Source organism: Artemia franciscana, chromosome 17 (genome assembly GCF_032884065.1).
Source record: "Artemia franciscana chromosome 17, ASM3288406v1, whole genome shotgun sequence".
In the NCBI taxonomy this organism is placed as follows: Eukaryota; Metazoa; Arthropoda; class Branchiopoda; order Anostraca; family Artemiidae; genus Artemia; species Artemia franciscana.
Window position 1 is genome coordinate 28,888,102 of NC_088879.1, and position 23,608 is coordinate 28,911,709.

The window sequence follows — 23,608 nt, forward strand, 5'->3', positions numbered from 1 at the left end:
TACGTGAGTTTATTCCTCCAAGCAATATTTGAGGCTACACTTGGTGTTTTGCACCAGTAGTAGACGAAAAAGTATCTTCTGTTATTGATGCTTAGGATAAAATAAAAATATTCAGGAGCTTGTTTCTTATTGAGCCCGTCTCACACTTTTTCCATTCATTTTATTGTAAACCTCGATTGCGAAAATAGTAGCTATGTTTACGTTCAAAAACCTAGATAATTTCATTTAAATTTAGATACCCCAGCTACCAGCTTAGTACTGGTGATAGTAGGGGTAGTTAGAGAGGGCAATGGTGAATTGTATACACCAAAAGCAAGTGTAAAAAAAATTATGAGGAAGATCGATAGATTTTTGATTTCTCAGGGATTCTAATGAGGTATTTAATAACCGAAAACCGACATTCTGTATTAGTTGAAATGCAAGTTCGCCAAAACTCGTTTCTCTTTCTAACTATTCAAAAAGTTTAAAAAGATATATGTGAAACTGACTGATTCGACATTGCCAATGCGTTAAAATTGTACCGTTTTGGTATAATGTGGTTCAGTTGGAGATTTTTTTTGTGCAATACAAATTTTCAGGTTGTACTTGTTCTTTTCTGACTCAGATATCTGTTCAAGTTTATCGAAAACTTTCTTCTGATTGCCGCGAATTTTTAACATGCTAATCAGATTAATTTCTTGTGGTACAGTTTTAGTAAGAAGACCGGTACAGTTTATTTCAAAAAGTTGGCAACGCTGCACTCATTCCATTTAATGTCAGGGACAACCTGATGCCGACAATGAACGCCAAAAAAACCATTCATTTATATTTAAGTAAAATAAAAGGATCCACGCTTATGTGTCCTAAAAGTGCTTGATTCTGCCGTCACCTTCCGATGCATTAAGCTCTATACTTAACAAAGGAGAATTCCTAATTTGTTTCACCTTCATCAATGTAATTAAGCATTGTCTTTTGTTACTTAAAAATACTAAACAAAGAGATTAACTGTCAAATGAGCTCTGAAACACCTCTCTATGATGTTTCAGTGCCCCACTAGCGGCAAAAGAAAAAAAAAAGGGAGACACGTGCCTACTTCTTGTTCTAAAAAGTTATTTTTCTTGTGGCTCAGGATGGGAGACTGTGACTCTCCTATAAGGGATTTTTCGGCCATGGTGATTCCAATGGTGCATCATTTCTAATCTGACACCACTTTCGAGCGGTTTCAGGCCTTTATCCGAAATTAAAAAAAAAAAAAATCATTTTTACTTTAAGTTTTTACGATTAAGATTAATCGAAATAGTAGTTACCGTTCCTAAATCAGCTTCAAATTTTTGTTCTTTCTCACTTAACAGTTTGTTTTAACGTGTTTGCATGTTTCAGTGCAGTTATTTCATTTTAGTACTGTTAAGACAACGCTTTAAAAAATACTTACATATGAGTATTAGCTTTCCAATGAGCCCTTAAAAAGGTCTCTCCATGCTTCAGTGCCCCACTAGCGATGGAAAAAATAAATAAATAAATGACAAACATCAGTGACACACAGCCTAAAACATGATTTTCTCAGGTTTTTAAAATCGGGGACTGAAAACCTGCAGAGTAGGGTTTTCAGCCATAGTGATTCCAGTTGTACGCTTTTCATTTCAATAATGTCTGATTTTCGACGAGTCTCAATCTCTTTTTCAAAATTCCCATAAATTCTTTTAAGATGAGCCCAAATAATAGTAACTATTCATGAATCAGCATCAAACAGCAAATTTTGTCTCAACGCAGTTAAAAAAAGTTTTTAAGCTTTTGGTTACCTTGGCTAAATTTCCGGTAGCCTTGCTTCACTCTCTACTAGGTATTTCCTAGTAATGTAGTGCTCTCTACTACACTCTCTACTACAGCTGTTTCAAGTAATTTAATATAGTCTTTTAGAATAGCTCTTCTTGGGCAATTCATTTTTCGCACGTTCTAAAAAAAAACATTTTTTAACTTTTGGTTACTTTGGCTAAATTTCCGGTAGCCTTGCTTCACTCTCTACTAGGTATTTCCTAGTAATGTAGTACTCTCTACTACAGCCATTTCAAGTAATTTAATATCGTGTGTTAGAATAGCTCTTCTTGCGCAATTCATTTCTCGCATTTTCTTCGAAAAACATATTTAGACAAACACCTTTCAGTAGACTTTCTAATTCATAATCTTTCTAATTCTAAACAGCTTTCAGTAGTCTCTCTAATTCTAGATTCCTATAAATATCCTACATTCAGCTAAATTTTCATAAAACGTGATTTAATCGTATTCATATTCCGTGATAAAAAACAAACAAACAAAAAAACAAAGTAAACAATCAAATTTTTGGCTTTGAATCTACATACATGCTTGGATTTGTGCCCATTACAATACTTAAGAGGCGAGGATCATACTGAGGCCTTAAGACGGGATTCGTCATTGAATTCGAAAACGATGACAGGCCTTGAATTGCAGACCACTGAGCCAAAATCTGCTGATTCCTTATGGCTAGCAGTTGTGCAGCATGAGCTTCAGGCCTTCCTTGAAAAAACATAGTGCTTAGACTAGCAGCTCTTGCTCGTTCTGTTAAAATAGCATCAATTTCTGGATCAGGGTGCAGACGTAGCGCAGGGTTCCGCAGATAATGAGAATCTATTTCAATGGTATCCCTAAGATAAATAAACTAATTAATGCACACAATTGACCACTTCAATAAACTGAACATGAAAGATAAATACAATTCCACACAAAGCAGCAATGGAAACCACCCCTTTGGGACACCCTTAAACCCTAATCAAGGTTCAGGTGAACTCGGTTTAAACTTCAGATGAGGATTAAAGGAGTTTTAGTTTTCCGTGGTGAGGCAGAGAGAAACAGAGGAACTACTTTTAAAACAAATCTTGTAACTAAAATATGTCTCGCTTTCTTTTACTGGCTGAAGATTTCACATGCAATAACCAGTCGAGTTGAATTTAGTCTTCGTGGAACCTGTTAACCCAAAAATACATTTTTACATTTGCTTTGATATTACTAAGTTTCACAGAATTTACAGGGGGCGGAGGGTCTCTATCTCTATTGAGACCAAGCTCTCTATCCCCATTGTTGTCAGGCAAATCTGTAGATCCTCTGGTCCATCCCAGATAACAAGATGAAGAGCCTATGAGGTCGCCCACTTCCACAAGTTGTGTACACCAGGTGATGGGGTGATTGAAGTGAATTATAAGTGGTGAGAAGTGCATTATGCGTAAAACGATTTGTAGAGTGATCAGATTTTGTAGAGTGGGAGATCCTCAGAGAAATAATTAATTCTTAAAGACCAAGGAGAGTGAGAATGAAATTATTTGAGTTGTTTAACTGGAAAGTTACAAAGTCATGTGCACATTAAAAAAGACTGTTTTCAAAAATGAATAGACCTAAACTGGGTTCAGTGGGAGGGGCAGAAAATATCTTTATGTCCTTAGTGCTCTAAGTAAGCTTGGAATTTGGAAATAATGCTAATTTTATGCATGTTCAAACAGTTTAAGCGATTTATGGAACTTGAAATGAATGTCAAACACGATGAAGATATTACACAACTGCAAAAAAGGTTTAGACTCCCTTGTCAGATATACTTCCCATAAAATATCAAAGAAGGCAAATTGAATAATACACTTAAAAGGAATTTTGTCAAATTCTGGCCATTCGTGTCAACAAAGCCCCTAACTTGGACAATAAAACAAGTTTTATGAACCGCTTGAACATCCACGTACGATCTATCGAGATATCAGTAAATGTTTTCAAATAAATACGTCGTATTTAATGGCTTTTACATCCCTTTTCGTCCAGGATATTTACAGGCTTGTTATCATAAAACAGAGACAATGATCAGCTGAAGACAATTGTGAAAAATTGTCTTTGCAGCCCACACGTACTGTCACGGGTAACTACCTAAGGGTGTAACAAAAAACAAGCTTGAAGTGTGTTGGCAATTAGTTCAGGAGATAAAAAATTGGAGTAAATCTGTTGTCAAATTTGTCGTTATTTTGAAACTGCATTAGGATATTCGATTCAAAAATAAATAATCAGATCTTAAAAAAAAATTATCACTCCTATCAACGAAATAGAAACAGTTCAAAAACCGAAATAATAAAAAATATTGCATTTTTCATACCTCAAGGAACATTATTTTAAAACTTAATTTCACAAAAAAAAAATAACTACAGCAAGCATATACTTGAAACACTAAAAATATTTCTTATCCAATAAAAATAAGCAGTAAGTTATTCTTATCTATTAAAACACAATAGTTTTATCTATTTATTTTTCAATAAATATCGTATAATCGTTAGTGGCATTTTTTAAACTGTAATCAAACAGTTTGTGGTAACAAACTGTAGTAGGCCTAAGGAGCGACCCGGCTCAATAGTAACCGAAACTCTAAAAACAAAAATTTTATACTAATAGTTACAATTAAAGAATCGCATTCTAATGCTGTTTTTAAATATATAAGTTTCATCAAGTTTAGTCTTACCCATCAAATCAAACAAGCACATAAGCCTCCCTTTTCACTCTCTCTCAAGAGGTTCCCATTTCCCTTAAATCTTTCCTCACGAAATCTTCCATTCTCATCCGGGGACGAAGCGATTTTTTGTTTGGCCCTAGGCGGTTGGCCGACAAGGACAGTCTTAGGCAGTGTTTCATCCTTCATCCACATAACGCGTCCTAGCCATCTCAACCTTTCTCTCATTATAGCTCTAGAAAGTTGGACTGATCCACATATTTCGTGCAGCTTGCTATTTAAGATACTGTCAGTCATACAAAAGTTTTTATTCAAAACTTCGATATTTAGAGAGAATTTGACAAGTATAAAAGGCACAAAAATCGTTATATTTAATTTTTTACCACAATTAATTCGAAATGTAGAGGTAAAGTTAATAATATAGATCATAAAATTAAACTATAGAATTTCAATGCGATTAGACATACTTTGGTTCAACTGTATAAACAAAAATGTGTCCCTTACTACTTCTAGTATTATTCTTAAGAAATCTACTGAAAATAGAAACCTAATTGAACTTAATTGAACTTAAATTAAACTTTAATGAACTTTAATTTTCAGTAGAAATCTACTTTATTTTTTATTTTCAGTAGAAATCTACTGAAAATAGAAACTTAATTGAACTTTAATGAACTTAAATGAACTTTAATTGAACTTAAGAAATCTACTGAAAAAGCTCAGAAATCAGGAGCTTCCGTTATAGGCTACCCAAGATTTAATTTTTAAAAGTTTACCAGGGAACAAGACCAAACACCTGACGACAACGAACGTTATCAATTATCAAACTGGTCTAAAGTGCCGGTTGCTATAACACCATTCCCTCTTCTATCATATTACATGATACCGAAAACCGTCACAAAAAGTCTGAGAAAGTAAAGAGCCTCCATTATTGAAAAGGTCAAAAGCACCTTGTATTCATCAGTGCCTTTAAGTGGGCTCTCAAAATGGAAAGGCACTCAAAATAAAGAAGCTCTGGAAGTCTTACCTGTCATATTCCGAGAGTCGGGTGGAGTCTCTAAAGCCCTTAGCGAACGGATTGCTGTCTATCTTGAGTTTTGTGATCTAGAATATAAAAAAAGTATTATTTATTGTTGACTTTTGTGAAATATAAAGAGTGAAATCAGGGACTAACAAGGGAAGAGGGGAGACTAGGCTCGACCTAGTCTAACAAGGAAGAATTTTTGCTCTTTTAAAATAATAAAAACAATAGTTGAGTTTCCTTCATCTATTATTTGTGCAGACCCTACCGGACCCCGGGGTGCTTCCACTTCTTATATCTAACTATCATTTGTTTTTACTATTGTCGCCCCCCAATAGAAAAAATTACGTCACATCGTTTCATTTTATTTAGTTCTTAAAAAACGTTCCCAAATTTCTGTTCATAGTGCATTACATCCAGGGTGCCGATTGAGGAAAGGGGCATTCGTCCCCCAGGTTTTTTGCCTTCCCTATATTATGAAATATTATTTTCAGAAAAACTGAAAAACTCCTCGCCTGGCTCACCTAAATTTTGTGAACCGGCACCCCTTGTTATATCATAATTCATGACTGGCAAAAAATAGTTATAAAATGACACTTTTTATATAAATTTGTTTTGGCAACCTTTGCCTTATCAACGACTGGTCATTTATAGCAATCACAAGCGCGGAATATTTTTTCACTTTCCTATTTTGTACTTTTTTGGACCAATCTCACCATCTTAAAAAAAAATTCCATATAGCCCTTCCGAGGCCGTATCCAGGGGGATGGGTGGTGGTGGTTAGAACCCTGCCCCTGCAAAATGTTTATCTGACTCGTAAAAAAGTAACAAAAATGGGTATAAACAAATGTGTGCGTTTTTTAGCTTTTCGTGTGTACCCCCTGAAAATTCTTGTGTAAAACACCCCCCGAACAAAGTCATCGATGCGGCCCAGGGCCCTTTTATTTTTGAATTGATGATATAATGCAAGGCAATTTCGAATATTCAAACTGCTTTAAAGACAGAAACAAAGCTAGAATTTTCCCTATGAGCCATAAAAATCTAATGTAGACAAAAGGTGTGGAATACCGCAGCCGAAATGTATACCTCAAGATACTCAAGAAAAGAAATTAAATCCTTTATCCTTATCTGCAGGTAAAGCTTACTAGAGTAATTTTGAGAACATTCACTTATTTATGAAACAAAATATATGACAAGTGTAAATATTTTTGGACGATTGCCATATAAGTTTTTGGCTTTGGGAAATAGTGATATCACGTAAGGCAACATATTGTAATCTTAGGCCTGAAAATATTTTCGATTCTGACTGCTTTGAAGCAAGACAAAAATATGATTTTTGCCATATTCTCAATGCAAATTTAAAATACTTCGAAAACCCTTCACCCCAACTTATACCCATTGTTAAACAGCTGTATCAATGATTACTAGGCAGACGCATTTGTAATTATCTATAACACTATATGTTTGCCTAATTTTGGACAAGAAAACACAACAGAGAGCATAACAAAATATAACAGAAAAATTTCTTTAAAACGGTACACAAAAGATGTTTTTTTATTAAAAAAATTGATTGTAACCACGCCAATAAAGGCTACCAACTTAGGAGGCTAGCTCCTCCTTCCCCCTTATTTATTTAAAAGGCTTCTTAATGGATCTTAAAAAATCAGGACCTAAAAACGCACATTTTGAGTTTTCCGACTGGCTGAAAAAGATACAACGCCGCATTTTCGCTTCATCATCCATACAAATTTGACATTATCCAAAAATCCTCCACCCCCGCTGGTACCCATTGTTAAACATCTATATCCATGATTACTAGAGAGAAACACTCCTAATAATTTATGACACTATGCCTAATTTATGGGCGAGAAACATAACAGAATGATGTATATTAGAAGTCACGAATGTGACACAAAAATAAGGTAAATAGCTCATATATCAAACTGTATCTCGCCAAATGCCATGATTTTTTTTTATGATGATGACAGGATTTAAAATCAAAATCAAAACTAAATTTAAATACAGTTATGAACATCAAGATGAGTTGTGTTAATTACATTAGAGAAATCCCATAATATACCTGATGAAATTGGTTTCTCGTATTTTACACATAAACGAATAAAAATTAATGATATAATAAATAAAATAGTGGAATAAAAAGGTAAATAGTGCTTGTATGAACCTGCTTGTTTTATGCCAATCTTTTTGTTGATATTTCACAATGAAAAGAATTAAATGAAAACCCAAAGCTATGTTTTAATTCAAAATGTGTAATTGGCCTCTGATATTAGAAAAAAAAATATTCAGACAGTTATTTTCGAACACGAGAATTGCAAAATGATAATTAAACTATTAAACGATTAAAAACATAGCGAATGATAGGCTACCCTTAAATAAAAAGAAAGTTCGCTGCAAAGTCGAATCATAAGTTAGAAAAAAAAATTCAGACGCTACCCATGTATTGCAACTAGAAATTACGCATGGAATTCAAAACATAAAAATCTATACGTGTCTTGCACTCTATACCGTATACTGTCCTTCTCATGGCCCAAGGTCGAATCTAGGACTTTGTACCCCCTCCCCCACAAAAACAAAAATCCGAATCGAAAAAATTAACAAAATGCATATACAAAAATTTAAGATGCGCTTTTAAGTTTTTTTGCAAACACCCCTCATCCTAAAAAAAATAATTGTGGAATAACAGTTTTTATAAATAGAGATGTATCATTGGAAAGGGGCTGTTTTTATATAAGGTTAAGCTATTTACGTATACCAGCTAATAGTCATCACACCATTCAGGGTTAAAAAACCTTTAGAGACGATGAAAGCTCTCAAATTATCCCTAAACTTCCAGTAAACGCGTCCTGAGATCGCATGGGTTATAGACGACGTTCGACAAAAGTGAAGAAAACAAAAACCAAATTAAAAAGCATGCGAGGGTGATCTTCAGCAAGTAAAAAGGAAAAGGAAAAGCAGTTATTTTAGATTCCAAGGCATCTTCAGCACTTGAAAAGGAGGGGGAAAAGTTATATAAATAGCTCCTATAGCAATAAATAGGTCCTATCTTTAAGGGTATCGTCTTTACCAAAATACCTTCTTTATTTTTTCCATTTTTTTCCAACAGCTGAAAACAGCCCCCTTTGCCTTGCTTAATTATTTTAATCGTTTTGCAATGATTTTACAAAACCTTCAAGCTACTACAAGGCAGAGTAGCGTTTTACGCCTATGGTAAGCAAGTTGTTTTCTTTTAAGAAAGATACCCTGCTTTTTTCAAGCAAGACAACTAGCTGCCTTTTTTTATAAGTAATATGGTAAAAATAAGTACTAGGCTACGAAAATGAAGTTTGATACCACATTCTTCGGCTATAATGAAAGAAAATGGATAGCTTAGTCGACTTTTCAAAATGAAGGATGGCAGAATTCCAAAAAATGTTGCTTCTGGTCATACGCCTAGGACCCAACGAAAAGCAGGTAGTCCCAGTAGGAAAAAGTCATGAGAAATGATTTAACGAGAGTTAGAACTTCATAGGAGCGGATAAAGAAGGAAGATTTGAACAGATTAGGTGGAGGAGGAGCGTATGCAGTAGTGTTGGCTTCAGAGAGATTGGTATTGCTGCATGTTGTGTGTTGTAATTGTAAAATAAAAACTTACAAGCTGGTTCTGATAGGCAGTGACAGCGGTAAAAGTTGTCTCGGGAAAAAGGTAGGTTCGATAATCTTCCCCTTCTAGTGCAGTTGGTGGATGCGTCTGACCGTGTTTCAGCTTGACCAGATGCACACGAGGCTGATATCGATGCATTGAATTTAAAACAATCTATAAAAAAAATGAGTTCGAGAAAAATGATAAGTCCTATTGAACATATGAAACATATTATTCAACATATCAAACATACTGCCCACATATTTTTTTACGGAGAGAAAGATTTTCCAACAAAAATGTTTAAATTCCATCTTATTGACACTATTATTGGAACCTATTACACATACGTTGCAAGGAAGAGATATCTTTCAACACAAAGACTTACTTAAAGATAAAAGAAAATACAAAAAGTTCGAAAGGCCCAATCCTGGATGTATGATATATGTTCAGTATGATTTGAGTGTTCATGTATGATTTCAGTGTGGCTATAATATATTATTAATTAGTTTAAATCAACCAATTTACTTTTGGTTCTATTATCTGAATTCTTCTGATTGGATCGACACAAATGTAGTTAAGCATACTCTGTGCAAAAAAAATACATTAGAAAAAATGGGTTGTATACTGTTATACAATATATTATGGAATTACTTTAATTATATGTTTATACTAAAATTGATATTTTTAATTTAGCCGAAATATACTATTGATCGTCGACAACAATTTAGTTAAGTTAAGTATGGGCTTGATCGCCAAAACAAGTGTCTAAAAATTAGTTTTAGAGGGGGTAGTGAGAGGGGGTGTGAATTAGCCATTTTTTTAATTTCATCATTGAAAATAATATAGAAAGTATTTTTCAGTGAAACACCCCTCAAAACCGTCGGTCTACTTTTCCGAATTGAACATGACCTCCTTCCTCTTCAATTTAGTGCCATTGAACAACTAGCCTTTTCGGTAATGAAAAAATATGGAAAGAAGGAATTCCCTGACTATTTCCTACACACAGGCATAGTAAGTATACGGCAAACTCTACAAGGTCAAATCAAAGCATATTTAGTAATATTTAACATCAATTCTTAACAAAAACTTAAAATAAATACATTCCCTCCAAATGACGCAGCATGGTATAGAGAAGGGATAACCGAACAAACCCCAAAAATATTAACATTAGGATCAGAAGAGGGTTTAAAAAACACAAATACAACATCATGTAGTCTGCTACCACTGACTTAACACTCAACTCCTAAACACACGTCAATCAAAATAAAGCACTAAATTTAATGATTTATTACCAATTCAATCTATCAACTATGCATCTTATTACATTAGTCATTAAAATCAATATGAGTCAATCTCGATCAGGATATTCAAACGGTAGATTTCATTTTATCATCATAATCATCATCTACAAACAAGGTAAATCATTATTTCAAAAATATTTAAAGCAAGTATCAATTCGAGCTGGTTTGAGCCCACGGGTGGATATTGCAAGGTTCAGTGGAAGCATAAAAGTTTTTAAAATTCATTAAAATTTTGAGTAAAATATTGATTGTTAGAAGCAGTTTAAGACCCCACCAGTAGATTTCCACTTCTATTTGTATTCAACTGTGATGCTACTTTAGTACAATTGTTAAAAGCCGATGCTTTGACAAAGGACCAGTTTGACAGTTTATGATAAACGCTACAAACGTTTCGTTTTGACAGCACTAAGACCGCGTTCACACACAGGGTTTCGATTGACGCGAATACTTTGCATAGTGTCTTGGTGGGTTGATGTCAAATACTTGATGGATGATTATGCGGTCGATGTCACGCAAATTCGACATGGATGATTGAGTACCATCCACTTCCCCTAAATTAGTAAATTCACAGTGAAACTGCTACTGCTAAATTCACTGTAATTATAAAAGGCTCTGAATGTTCATGAACTTAAAAAGAATTATGAATCTAAGGTACCTTTGTATATTATAAATTTTTACTTTTAAGATGAAATACTAATTCTTCAAGCAGATTTATAAGTTGAAAGAAGGAGCACAAGACAACGAAGGGCAAATATTCTTTAGAAACATTTTTATTTAGAAATAGTGAAGAATATATAATCAGTTATAATGGTTACTAGAATTTAAGAATGAATCAAAATTATTTGAAATTTTAAAAACTTTACAAACGTTTTTAGAGAGGATCCAAAAGTCAGAAGATTAGAAACAAAACACATTAATTTTTCTTTTTTTAAAGTACAATATTTGTTATTCTATCGTCCATCATATGTGGAACAAGACCTAACAATCTTGAAACTTTATTATAATCCTAGAAAGGAATTCGACCACATTTTTCATACAACATATTGCTTGACTTATGGTTATCCAAACTCAAAACTAACCTTAAAAAATCTATAATATCTTCTTCACCCTTGTTTTAAACTCCTAGGGAATGAAAGTTGAAAGTGGCCATCATCCCAAATCCTTGAATTTCGCCCCCATGATTACAAGAGAGAATGATAATACCATTAACAACATTAAAAACAGCCGAAAAACTAGGTATCCTAATGAGTGCAAATAGCTGAAAAGAGTAAGCTAATACTGAATAAAATAAAAACGAAGTGAGCAATTGCGTTTTGAGCTTGATGGATTGTATAGGAACTAAAATCCTTTATTGAGTTTTGAAACAATAATAAATAAATCAAAAGGAAGCCAGGTAACTTCTGGAAACTCACCAATCGGCATATTGTTTACCTAACTGACAATAATTTTCTTTGCATGAAATTCGTCTTTTGACATCAAGGGGCAACTACCAACCCTTACAATTTGAAAAATATTGTTTCATTAAAGAGAAATCGAACCCTCCTCCTAAATTTCAATGAATTGGCATCACTGATAAAAGGCTTAACCGAAGTTTTACATATAAGAGAAAAGAAATAAATTTACTTACATGGCCGACTTTATCGAGATCATTGTTAGTCAGTTTAACTTTCTCAAATGATATAATCTGCTTTCTCAGCTGATCTCCTGTCATCGGACAATCGGGGTGAGAGTATAGTTTTTGTCGCACCGGAGGATCGGCCTTTCCAGCAATGAGCCATGAAGATCTATGGTAGGCGTACCTGTATCTTTTATTATCTGACGGTGCAACGTCTAGTAACACGGCATATCTTTCACTGGATTTCATGCCTGGGCCGGTAAAAGCTACCCGAACGGTGGGGAACATCCTCCTAGAAATTTGTAATATTAATAATGGCTGCAAATGCATGAATAATAAAGAATAGAGTCGATTGGGGAGATGATAGAAATGAATTGATAAAGTGTATCTTAAGAACAAAAAATTCATTGGAAAGCGTGTTACTATAAGTCTTCTAGACAGACTTGCACGTAGGAAAGACCTTTTCTGCTCATGATTCTTTCTGCTAGCCCTATCCAGGTAAGCGTCATAATATTCACTTATTTTCTAGCCCCCTCCCTAAACATTGAAGTAAAACTAAATAACGATATAAAATCATATTTTTGTTTTCTATAATAGATGCTCGAAAAGATCTTTATCATGATATAACATATCAACATGGGAAAGGAAGAGGCCGTTTGGCCTCTTCCCAAACGGGTAGAAAGAGGCTGTAAGGGGTTCAGAGTTTTATTATTAATGTCATATTTACAGAACATATAAAATTCACGGCAGAGAAAATTCAATATGGTCAGGAAACACTTAACGCATAAATTAGATTAATAATACCTGAACTAATATTTCACATATATATATTTAAACCCAAATCTTTAATTTTCTATTTCAAACTACCCTCAAAAATAAAATAAAAACAATCAGTAACTCACCTTTCCAGGCTCCTTAACCCACAAAAAAATCCAAATGTTATACATTTTATTCAGATCATCGACAGTATTTAAATACTAAGAAAATATCTGAAGAAGACTAGAACTTCTTGGGGGAGGATAAAGAGGAAAATTTTTATAAAATTGGGATGGCGGAGGATCATACACAATTGTGCTGGCCTCATCTGGCTTGGTACTGCCTTGAGTTGTTAGTATTAACAGGGGTAGTAACAAATCAATATAACTAAGCTTTCTATTTGTGGGTAGCTAGAGACACTAGACGAGACAAATGCCTTTTTTTGCGCTTATCATGCTTAGAGAACGACACGATTTATTTGGATTATGTTAAAACTGACAGAATGATGATACGAAAGAGCAATTTTTCTTCACCTTTTAGACTAGGTATTTTGGTAACTTTCTAAATATTAATAATAAAACAATAGTAGATAAACAATACACAACAATTTTTAAAATAAGTCCTTAGATCAGTTTTTCATTATAACTCGTTTTTATTTTATTTCCGCATAATAAATTCCGTGTTGTATGTCAGGGCCCCTACGGCATGGTCAATATTATACATTTCTAAACCGTCAAATTAAACTTTTCACTTGATACGTAAGCAGAAATTCATTTTCATCGGGAGGGGGCTCAATTAACTAAATAAGAGCCAAAAAATATAAGTAGTATAGCCAATTGTGGAACAAATCCAAACATAACTCGATATCTAAAAGAAGGGGGCCTGAATTCCTTTCTGCATACGAGCCACTGCTACTAAAGGTAGGAACAAGAATGCTTTGACGTGTTAACCCTGTCAGTTTTGTACACGTGGTGAATATTATCTCTATAAGAGTTGAGATTTTGTTCTTTTGAATACATTCACTATGAATATTCAGGCAGCAATATTTATCCAAAAATGTCTAGAGGATCAGTTAAATTGTGGAAAAACTCCAGAAGGGAGGTTATCCCTTGAGAGTCATGAAGAAATTCATTTCAGAAATTTGAACCACTTATAACAAAAGTTTAAGATTTCTAAGATCACCAGGATTTTATCAAGCCAGGCCCGTACGTAGAAATCGTCTAAGGAGAAAAAGAGGCGGGATTCATATCATAAAAAATATTATTTGATAATTTGAAAGTCAAGAGAGAAAGCCAAGAAATTTTGAAACATTTGGGGTTTCAGGGCCTCCCCTGGTGTGTTCTGAGTCAAACAGATAATAACATTCCAAATACTGCTACGAAAAATGACATACCTTCCGGTCTTGGTAATGATCATTTCTGTTCCAAGCTCATTAAATTTTTCCCATAGTTCATGAGTTTCCAAGTGGCATTCAACTGAGTTCAAGTCCTCGCACGTACATTCTCCGACCAGTAGGGATTTGACTGGTGTTTTTGATTTGTTTTCATCTTCCGACGGTACTGGAGATATTGTGCGTTCACTCAGGGAGCTTGGGGTTACAGATCGTGAACTCCTGGGGCTAGGTGGAGGGCTTGACTTTAGGCGCTTTGATTTATGCTCTAGAATAAAAAAAAAAATATTTGAAAGAAAATAAACAGAGTAGGTTCTCCGTTCACATGGGACAAGGATACATGGTATTGAGAGCCCCTGATACTCGTCCCTAGAATAATTGAAAGATAGCGGACTGAAAAATTCCCTTTTTTGTGTTTTGGCCGTCAACCAAATAAAAAAATTTCCCTTTTATCACCAAATCCCCCTAAGGGGGAAACATCTGTATACGTATAGATTATTCCAAGAAATCAAGCAGTGGCATTGGCACTCTACAAATCTCATCTCTATTCTTAGGAAAACGTATTAAAATGGAGTGTTTCCCACATATTTTGAAAATACATCAGAAGTTATCCCCCAGAACAAAACAATTGAATCTCATCCTAGTGCTAGCAAGAGGCATACGAAAAGACACACAAGATACATGGAGACAGGGTTATTTTTCGTGTTTTTTTTTTGGGGGGGGGATTCTAGGAATGTGCAAATAAACACACATTCTTAGAAATATAAAATAAAACACATTGCATAAATATCAGTAACATCAGTCGGGGAGTAGGGACTCCCCAGTAGGGACATCAGTCAGTCGGGGCATTTGTTTCCCCTCTTAGATTTTGAAAAATGCTTTTTTTATATTTTCATCGAAAAACGGTTTTTTTTTTTTTATATATATATTATTGAACAAAACTAACCCCCTAAATTCATGATAAATACGATTACTGTGAATTGCCTCCACTGATTAATACCGAAAGAGTTCATTCGCTTTGCAGCCATTTTGGGTATACATTTGCGCATTTTACCCCTTTTCCTGAAAGACCACCAGTGACATTTCCAGTGCAAGCAAAAATGAATATAAATAATATACAATACATAAGAAACAAATAAATTTTCAAATGGGGATAAATCCACTTATTTGGACAGTGATAAAAATGGATTAAATGGATATATTCACAATTGAAAATTTATATATTCGTCATAGAACGGCAGTAATGTCTAAAAAAAGAATACCTAATTGGCTTCGAAAATACATAACATTAATAAAATTATCAAGTTTTAATTATATAGAGAGAAAATATATTTTAACGCTTTATAAATTGGATCCGACGGTAACCAAATGATTCACAGAATTTTCTTCTGAAACGGCAAAGTACAAGATTAAATTTCAGGATGGGGGGGGGGGCATCCAAACTCTAAACGAGATAGATCTCAGGATAAGTGTACGGTAATTTGGAGCAAAACCGTGCAAATTCAGACCTTAGGGTGAATCACTCTATTAGCTATCTTTCGTCGTTAACTGGTATCATATTTTTGGAATCGAATACATAGCAAAACTACCATATATCCGGTCTCTATTCTTTTTGCTGGATAATCAAGTTTGCTAAGCCGAAGTACCGACAAAATTGGACTTTGATTATCGAAAAGAAGAAGTAGCCATTCGCAAAAATACTTTGTGCAAATTACATGAAATTTAATATTTGCAGTAATGAAAGAAATATTTGCGAATAGATAATACGTAAAAGGAAAGCATGCATTTTATGAAATATACTAAGGGAGGGGGATGTATATATTTCAGCTGCTTTTTTTGCCGTTAGAATAATAAGAAGAAAAGAGTTGGTCTAAAGCAAATTCATTCAAATTGGGCTATTTATTCGTCTTTCCCGGATAAAACAAATCCTGGATACGGCCCTGCTTGACTGGCAATTTTAGCATAAAATAATAATATACTACATTACAGTTGAATCATCAAATCAATAAAGCATCATTAACCTATTTTAATTGATTAATATAGGCCTACGCTCATTCATTTATCTGATTGATTGATATAAATTGCTCTTTGGTAAAAAATACTAACTCTTGGATTCATGACTCAATCGCTGATAAGCAAAGGGGAAACGCACGTCCCTGCCTCTACTATCCAGCATATGCTAGAAAAGGCCTGGGATTTTACAGCCCAACAAAAGTATTTTCTCTGATGACTATCTGACACACGAATTGTAGCAAGTCTGACCAATTAAATATCTGTTACATCGATAATCATTACTGAGTAAAGCCCAATTAACTTATTATTAATTGTAATATGCTGGTTCTTTTATCTAATTGAAATCAATTAATTAATATGAAAGACCCTTTCATAAGTCTGAAACCAGAGTTTCTTCCTGATTATCTACTTCCCTTGGGGTCACCACTTATTTTCTATAGTAAACATGCGTTTTTTTTTAGGGGACTGGGATGAGCAGTAGAAAATATCTGATACTTTGCATAAGAAATGTCCAGATATTCAAAAGTTTGAGGGGAGGGCAGCCGAAGCCATACGTACCTGCATTTATTATACCTGACGAATCCTGGATTGTAATGCCGACTAGATAATTTTGCCTGTTTGTCTCACACTGATTTTTAACGAAAAAAGGTCAAGCTAAAAAATAATTTGTATTTATTTTAAAACAAAAACGGAGTAAGCCATAAGCTTGTCTCTTGAATAAAAGCCATAATATTCATACTTGAGTAAAAGAAGGACTTACCGTTTAGATCATATGCTTCAGGTTTTCTCTTTTCAGCTGGTACATCATTTCCAATAATTGCAGCAATAGAAAAGTCAGTTTTCAATTTTTCTGACATATTTGATAAAGTCCTCAACTGACACAACATAACCCAGGTAAATACAGAATCAACAACCTTTTCACACAAAGCCTGAAAATAGAATGCTAACAGTTTTTGTCTCGCAATGGCGAAGAAGGTGGCAATACTGTAGAAGGCGGAGCTAAAATGAACCAATCAGAACGGTTAAATTTTAAGCATCTGGTTTGTATTATGTACGATGGTGGTATCTTCTTGTGTGGCGGAAAATAATTATTGCTAAGTGTGGAGTTGTGAAATTGCCATGAGAATCTGTTATGTTCTGAGCGGAAATACTTTTAAAATTGCCATTAGTTTCTTATTTCCATTGTATTTTGAAACATTAAATAGGGATGTATCATGAACAAAGAATTTTGGAAGAAAATATAAGCCTCTCCGCATCACTGAAACACACAAAGGACCCCCTTGTCAACCATATATGCTTGAATATATTTTGCTGGGGAGTAAAATTCAGGATATTTAGCAAGAGTTTGAAAATAAGCGTTATATTTTCTGATTAACTCACAAATAAAACAAATAAAGACATAACTTTAGTATCAGAATTCTATCCTGAATCCAAACAATACATTCATTTGTGCTGGAAATTATTTAGCTCACCCCACCCCCTAATATACAAATATAAATCGAGAGCTCCATATATGCAATGAATTATATGTAACTCACTCTTTTTTTTTTAAACTGAAATAGCAGTTTGCTGAAATAATGAAAAATTATTGAATAACTCAGGGATTATATTTGCATATTAAGGAGGGGGGATTTCATTTGGAGAACTATGGTTTTCAACACTGAACAAAAGCTAATCTTCATGTATGAAAAATTGGGAAGGATAATTGTCCTTTCCTGGAATTAAGAAAAAACATGTTTGGTATATTTTTTTAAAATACTCTGGATAGGCTACCCTCCTGTATTTCATTGAATTGGTGCCAATACCTAGCTCTACCTTCTTAAAACCCACAAAAATTACTACCAGGTGAGGTTTACTCAATCCCCATTGAGGTTTGAGACTGTATTGCAGGCATTTGCAAAATATCCAAGGATATTTTGCCATAAGCTAAACTAACCAAAAATATAAAGCTTTGAAACAAAATGTGATATTGCTTGGAAAATTATAAGAATAAGTGTACTTGTTTCAACTGAAAACCAAGTATAAAGCAAGGTTTTGATCTTCGCCTCCGGGGGATGGAACATTCCCCCTAGAAGGTCGAAAATCTTATTAATTTAAGGGTCGGAGGGGCAAATAATACTGATTGAGAGCAAAATTTTTATTGTTTCCCTCCCTCCTAAACATTAAATCCGTATCTAACCTTCCTCTACATCCATTAAAATCCTCAAAAGCAAGTGTAAAGCAAAGTTTTGATGCTTTGTCTAGCTTGTCCCCCCGTATGACATGTATCTTGCTAATTATAATTATAAGCACGACGACCTTCGTTAATGAAAGTAGGGGGAGGGGGAACATATATTTCAAAAAATTTAGAGAGGGCCAATTTTTTTCATTTTTTGTAAAAGTACCAAAAATGAAGTGCACTAGCCAACAGAAAGGATCTTTTCGAGATATAGGGGATAATCTCCTTTCCAATCGATGATACTATACAGTATTTTTGTTCAGATTGGCAGAGTAAACAGTTTTCAAATTTAAGTAAACATGAGGTACAAAGCGCTGCTTTAAAACATATTGGATAATTGAAACAAAACTGAAAAATAAGTGTTTCTACGGCATTATTCCAGCCTTTTGGCACCGAATTTGACGTTCGTAGCAATCTCGTTAGTTCTATTTAGCAATTCTTGAATTCGCAGTATGTATTTTTCGTAAAATATGCAGAGGAGCTTGGAGCATTTTTTTTGAATATTTCATCCGTGAATGAAATGGAGTATCTGGGAAAATTTTAGTGTGTTCCTATTTTCCCTGGGGGTGATGGTAGGGGAAAAGAGGAATTGCCCTTGAATTCTGTAAGAATAGATTATTTGGCATCTTCATTAGAAAAAACAACAAATTGACCCCTCCCAGATTTAAAAAATAGCTTTTGTGCTCTCACTCCTACCTTCTTATGAACTGACAACTCGTTTCCCCTTAGTTAAAAAAAAATTAATAAATTCTAGTGCTATTATGTTGGTAATTGCCCATAACTACAATCTCAAACTTAACTATCCCTTCTTTTTGTTTGTTTTGTTCCATTTTTTTCAAAATTGACTAATTGGTGCATATCAGTCTTGTGCTGATCATTTTTTTTAGCAATTAAATAAAAAAACTAATTTTTTTAGCTGAAAGTAAGGAGCGACATTAAAACTTAAAACGAACAGAAATTACTCTGTATATGAAATGAGTTGTCCCCTCCGCAATTCCTCGCTCTTTACGCTAAAGCTTTTAATTGTTTTAAAAAGCAGAATTGTGGCAAAGAGTCAAACTTTAGCGTAAAGAGCGAGGGATTGCGGAGGGGACAACTCATTTGATATACGGAGTAATTTCTGTTCGTTTTAAGTTTTAATGTCGCTCCTTACTTTCAGCTAAAAAAATTAGTTTTTTTTATTTAATTTCTGAACGTTTTTGAATTAATGCATGTTTGGTTTTGGCTCTCCGCACATAAATTATTAAAATAAAATTTGTATATTAATTCTATTTTTGGTTAAATGGCTTTCTCTTAGTTTTGATCAGACGATTTTGAGAAATAAGGGGTGGAGAAGGAGGCCTAGTTGCCCTCCAATTTTTCGGTTACTTAAAAAGGCAACTAGAGCTTTTAATTTTTAACGAACGTTTTTATTAGTAAAAAATATACGTAACTTAGAATTAACTTACGTAACAAACTTTCATAACCTTATATTTTTATTATGTATACGAGGGGGTTTGTACCCTCGTTAATACCTCGCTCTTTACACTAAATCGTAAGTTTTGTCCCAATTCTTTAAGAATGACCCCTGAATCAGAAAGGCCGTAGAATAAATAGTTGAAATTACTAAAAATACTTTAGCATAAAGAGCAAGGTATTTATCTCCTCCTAAATACCTCGCTCTTTATGCTAAAGTATTTTTAGAACCCCTCATATGCGTAATAATCTCTGTCCGTTTTAAGTTTCAATGCTACTTCTTCCTTTCATTTGAAAAACGTTTTCATGTTTATTTTTCATTGTTTTCTTATAGTAATGCTAGAGAATCCTGCGACCTTGTCATTGAATTTTTCTTCCCCAATGACAGATTCCTCCAAGGAAAGATCCTCCAACATAGCCCCGTCTCCTCAGCCCCACCCCTAAACAAAATAAAATCCCCCTGAAAACGTCTGTACACTTCCCAATAACCATTACCACATGTAAACACTGGTCAAAGTTTGTAACTTGCAGCCCCTCCCCCAGGGATTGTGGGGGAGTAAGTCATTCTCAAAGACATAGTTATTATGGTTTTTGACTATGCTGAACAAAATGGCTATCTCAAAATTTTGATCCGTTGACTTTGGGAAAAAAATGACCGTGGGAGGGGGCCTAGATCCCTCCAATTTTTTTGGTCACTTAAAAAGGGCACTAGAACTTTTCATTTCCGTTAGAATGAGCCCTCTTGCGACATTCTAGAACCACTTGGTCGATACGATGACCCCTGGGAAAAAAAACAAAAAAACAAATAAACACGCACCCATGATTTGTCTTCTGGCAAAAAATACAAAATTCCACATTTTTGTAGATAGGAGCTTGAAACTTCTACAGTAGGGTTCTCTGATACGCTGAATCTGATGGTGTCATTTTCGTTAAGATCCTACGACTTTTAGGGGGTGTTTCCCCCTATTTTCCTAAATAAGGCAAATTTTCTCTGGCTCGTAACTTTTGATGGGTAAGACTAAACTTGATGAAACTTATATATTTAAAATCAGCATTAAAATGCGATTCTTTTGATGTAGCTATTGATATCAAAATTCAATTTTTTAGAGTTTTGGTTACTATTGAGTCGGGTCGCTCCTTACTACAGTTCGTTACCCCGAACTGTTTGATATTTAAGCATAAACAAGATAGTTTGAGCAGTGATGCCAGTTCTCGAAAATGTAGCGGGTACGTTTGATCGACTGTTTTACTGGAGATGAAAGCCGTATCCGGATTTTTTTTTGGATGGTGGTGGTTTTACAAAATATTCTTTTTTTGGGGGGGGGGATACAATTTTTAAAAATACTTCAAAATGTGCTTATATTCATTTTTGTTACAATTTTTACGAGTCGGACAAACATTCCTGAAGGGGGGGGTTAAAATATCCCCCTCCTGGATACGGCCTTGCTGGAGATACAAAAAAGCTATTATTATGATCTAGAAGGGGGTAACTTTTTTCCTAATTAAAATTCAAATATTATTTTTTTATTCTAAAGGGAGTAGCCCCTACGTGCCTTTTAAAGGGAGTTACTCTATCCCAGTAAACTTCTACCAGCAACCGTAAAAATTGAGAAATAACTCACGGCGTATTTGGAAAATAATACATTTTAAAATTCCACAGCTTCGGATAAACTGTAGCAACGAAAGGAGAAAGTAAGGTAAAAACATATTCAAAATTAAGAAGAAACGTTATAGAAGTGAGCAAGAAGAGAATAGTCATAAGCCCCTTAATTTTGGGAAAAATACTAAAACACCCACTTTTGATAATGTAATAGGCGTATAAATTATCATCTGGGATTCTTCAAGTTGAAAGATCCCTGAAATAAGTTAGTAATACTTCTTCTCTTAACAACAGCTCATTGCAGCCCCAGCCACTTGGGACCAACACATCTGCTCCCACTCAGTGGTATCAACTGACAAAATGTAGGGAGTGGGGGTATCACTAATTTTTCAAAATCAAGAAGGGGGCAATATAAACGTTTTACCAGTATCTCAATATTATTACTCAAAAAAGCATTTTCAATGGAAATACCAAAAAAAAAAAAAATATTTTTCAAAATCAATGAGAGGGCAAGTCCTCTCCTCCTGCTCCAATATAGACGCTGCTGACCAACATTCTTCCCTACCTTGGTATATGAATAGCTTAACTCTTTACCCCTTTTTATTTCCAGTCCCCCTCAAATCACCTTAAGTTATGTAAACTAGACCCTTCACAGAACAAAACTTGGAGTAATATAACGTTCGGGCTCAATTATTCCACACTTAAACAAGCTATAGTAACAGTAAAAGTGAAATACTATTCGATTCCCCTTTCACCCCTCTTTCCAAACATAATATATCGGACAGTGGCAATTGCAGAAATGGTCCTCCGTGAAAACAGATGTATGTAGGAAAAGGGGGGACGGCTCAGAGGCTGTTCCCCGTGAAATCTTGTATTTTTACAGAATTTCATAAAACTTACGCAGTATTCTTATTATCGACCCCCCGTCCCCTTTTTAATCATTCCAAACTCACACCGTAGCCGTAGCCCTTCCATACTGAACATTGCCCTTCAAGCCCCTGCAGAACCACTTGACACACACATATATATATAGGCCCCAGTTATTTACTTTAAGGGGTAAAGTTAAAGTGGAAGCATTGATAGATCATTCAAATTATCGAATAAAAACGGCAATAAATACATAAGGACAAATTGCATTAGTTCCAGTAACGACCGGAGGACCAAGAAACTGTCAGAATGCAGAGAAAGATGGCCAAGAGATAAAATGCCTTCTTAACGAGTCTTCTGTCTGAAGCGCATAACAAGCAGCACGAGACAAAGCCTGACAGGTCTTAAGAATGAAAGATACATAAAGTGGGAAGAGAAGGGACTCCAGATGCTTAATTGCGTCGTGGGTCTGCTCACGGCAAATTTTCAAGTGAACACCTCTTAATAACCGTGGATCTAATTAAGGGCACATCTGAAAATTGCTTGGTCGGAATTTAGGCTTCGGAAATATGCATTGTTATCGGTCGATTTAAATCAGTATGTACAAAAAGTAAGGGGCCATATCAACGATTTCATTTTTTAGAGTGGGGGGGTATTTATAAAAAATTTAAGAAGTGCATAATTTTTTTTATATTCAGATTCGTTACATTTTTACGTGTCAGTTTTTTTTTGGGGGGAGCTAGGGGGTTTGAACCATATCAGGGGCGTATCCACGATTTCAGTTTTTAAAGGGGAGGGCTTTACAAAAAACTTAAGAAGTGAATAAAAATTTGTTTATATTCGTATTCGTTACATTTTTTTGTCTCGCATTTTTTCTATTTTATTTTTTTGGGGGAGTGGGGGGGGGGGTTCAAACCCCCTTAACGCCCCCCCTGGGTAGGCCTTCGTATATATTAAAAGATGACTTAAATACATTTGTCACAAATATGTTTGTTACAATCTTTTTAGTGTTTGTCAGATCTTTAGGACGCAAAAATAAATCTGTAAATACTTCATCCAGCAAACAAGACTTTACACCAATAAATTGCGGTTGTAAAGCTCAATTCCGAGGCTACACCTTCCTCTCCTTCAGAAAACCAAATTCAAGTTCAGTATGGAATAAACACCTACTGACCTTGACTCCAAAACTTATTTTGTAATATTTGGTCGAAAATTTTGACTGGAAGGAACATTATTCTGCTCTTGACCGCAGCAACCAACAACCAGG

The 23,608-nt window shown here is 34.6% G+C and overlaps 1 protein-coding gene across 1 annotated transcript; it reads right to left on the reverse strand.

Moving 5' to 3' along the window:
• Window positions 1-2,260: 2,260 nt before the first annotated feature.
• LOC136038114 (T-box protein H15-like) lies at window positions 2,261-17,130 on the reverse strand (the record flags this gene model as incomplete). Its single annotated transcript, XM_065721135.1, is given in 6 exon segments — window positions 2,261-2,639; window positions 5,493-5,569; window positions 9,139-9,300; window positions 12,055-12,334; window positions 14,192-14,456; window positions 16,962-17,130. Coding segments are annotated over 6 exon segments (1,242 nt in total). The 3' UTR covers window positions 2,261-2,308.
• Window positions 17,131-23,608: the final 6,478 nt, after the last annotated feature.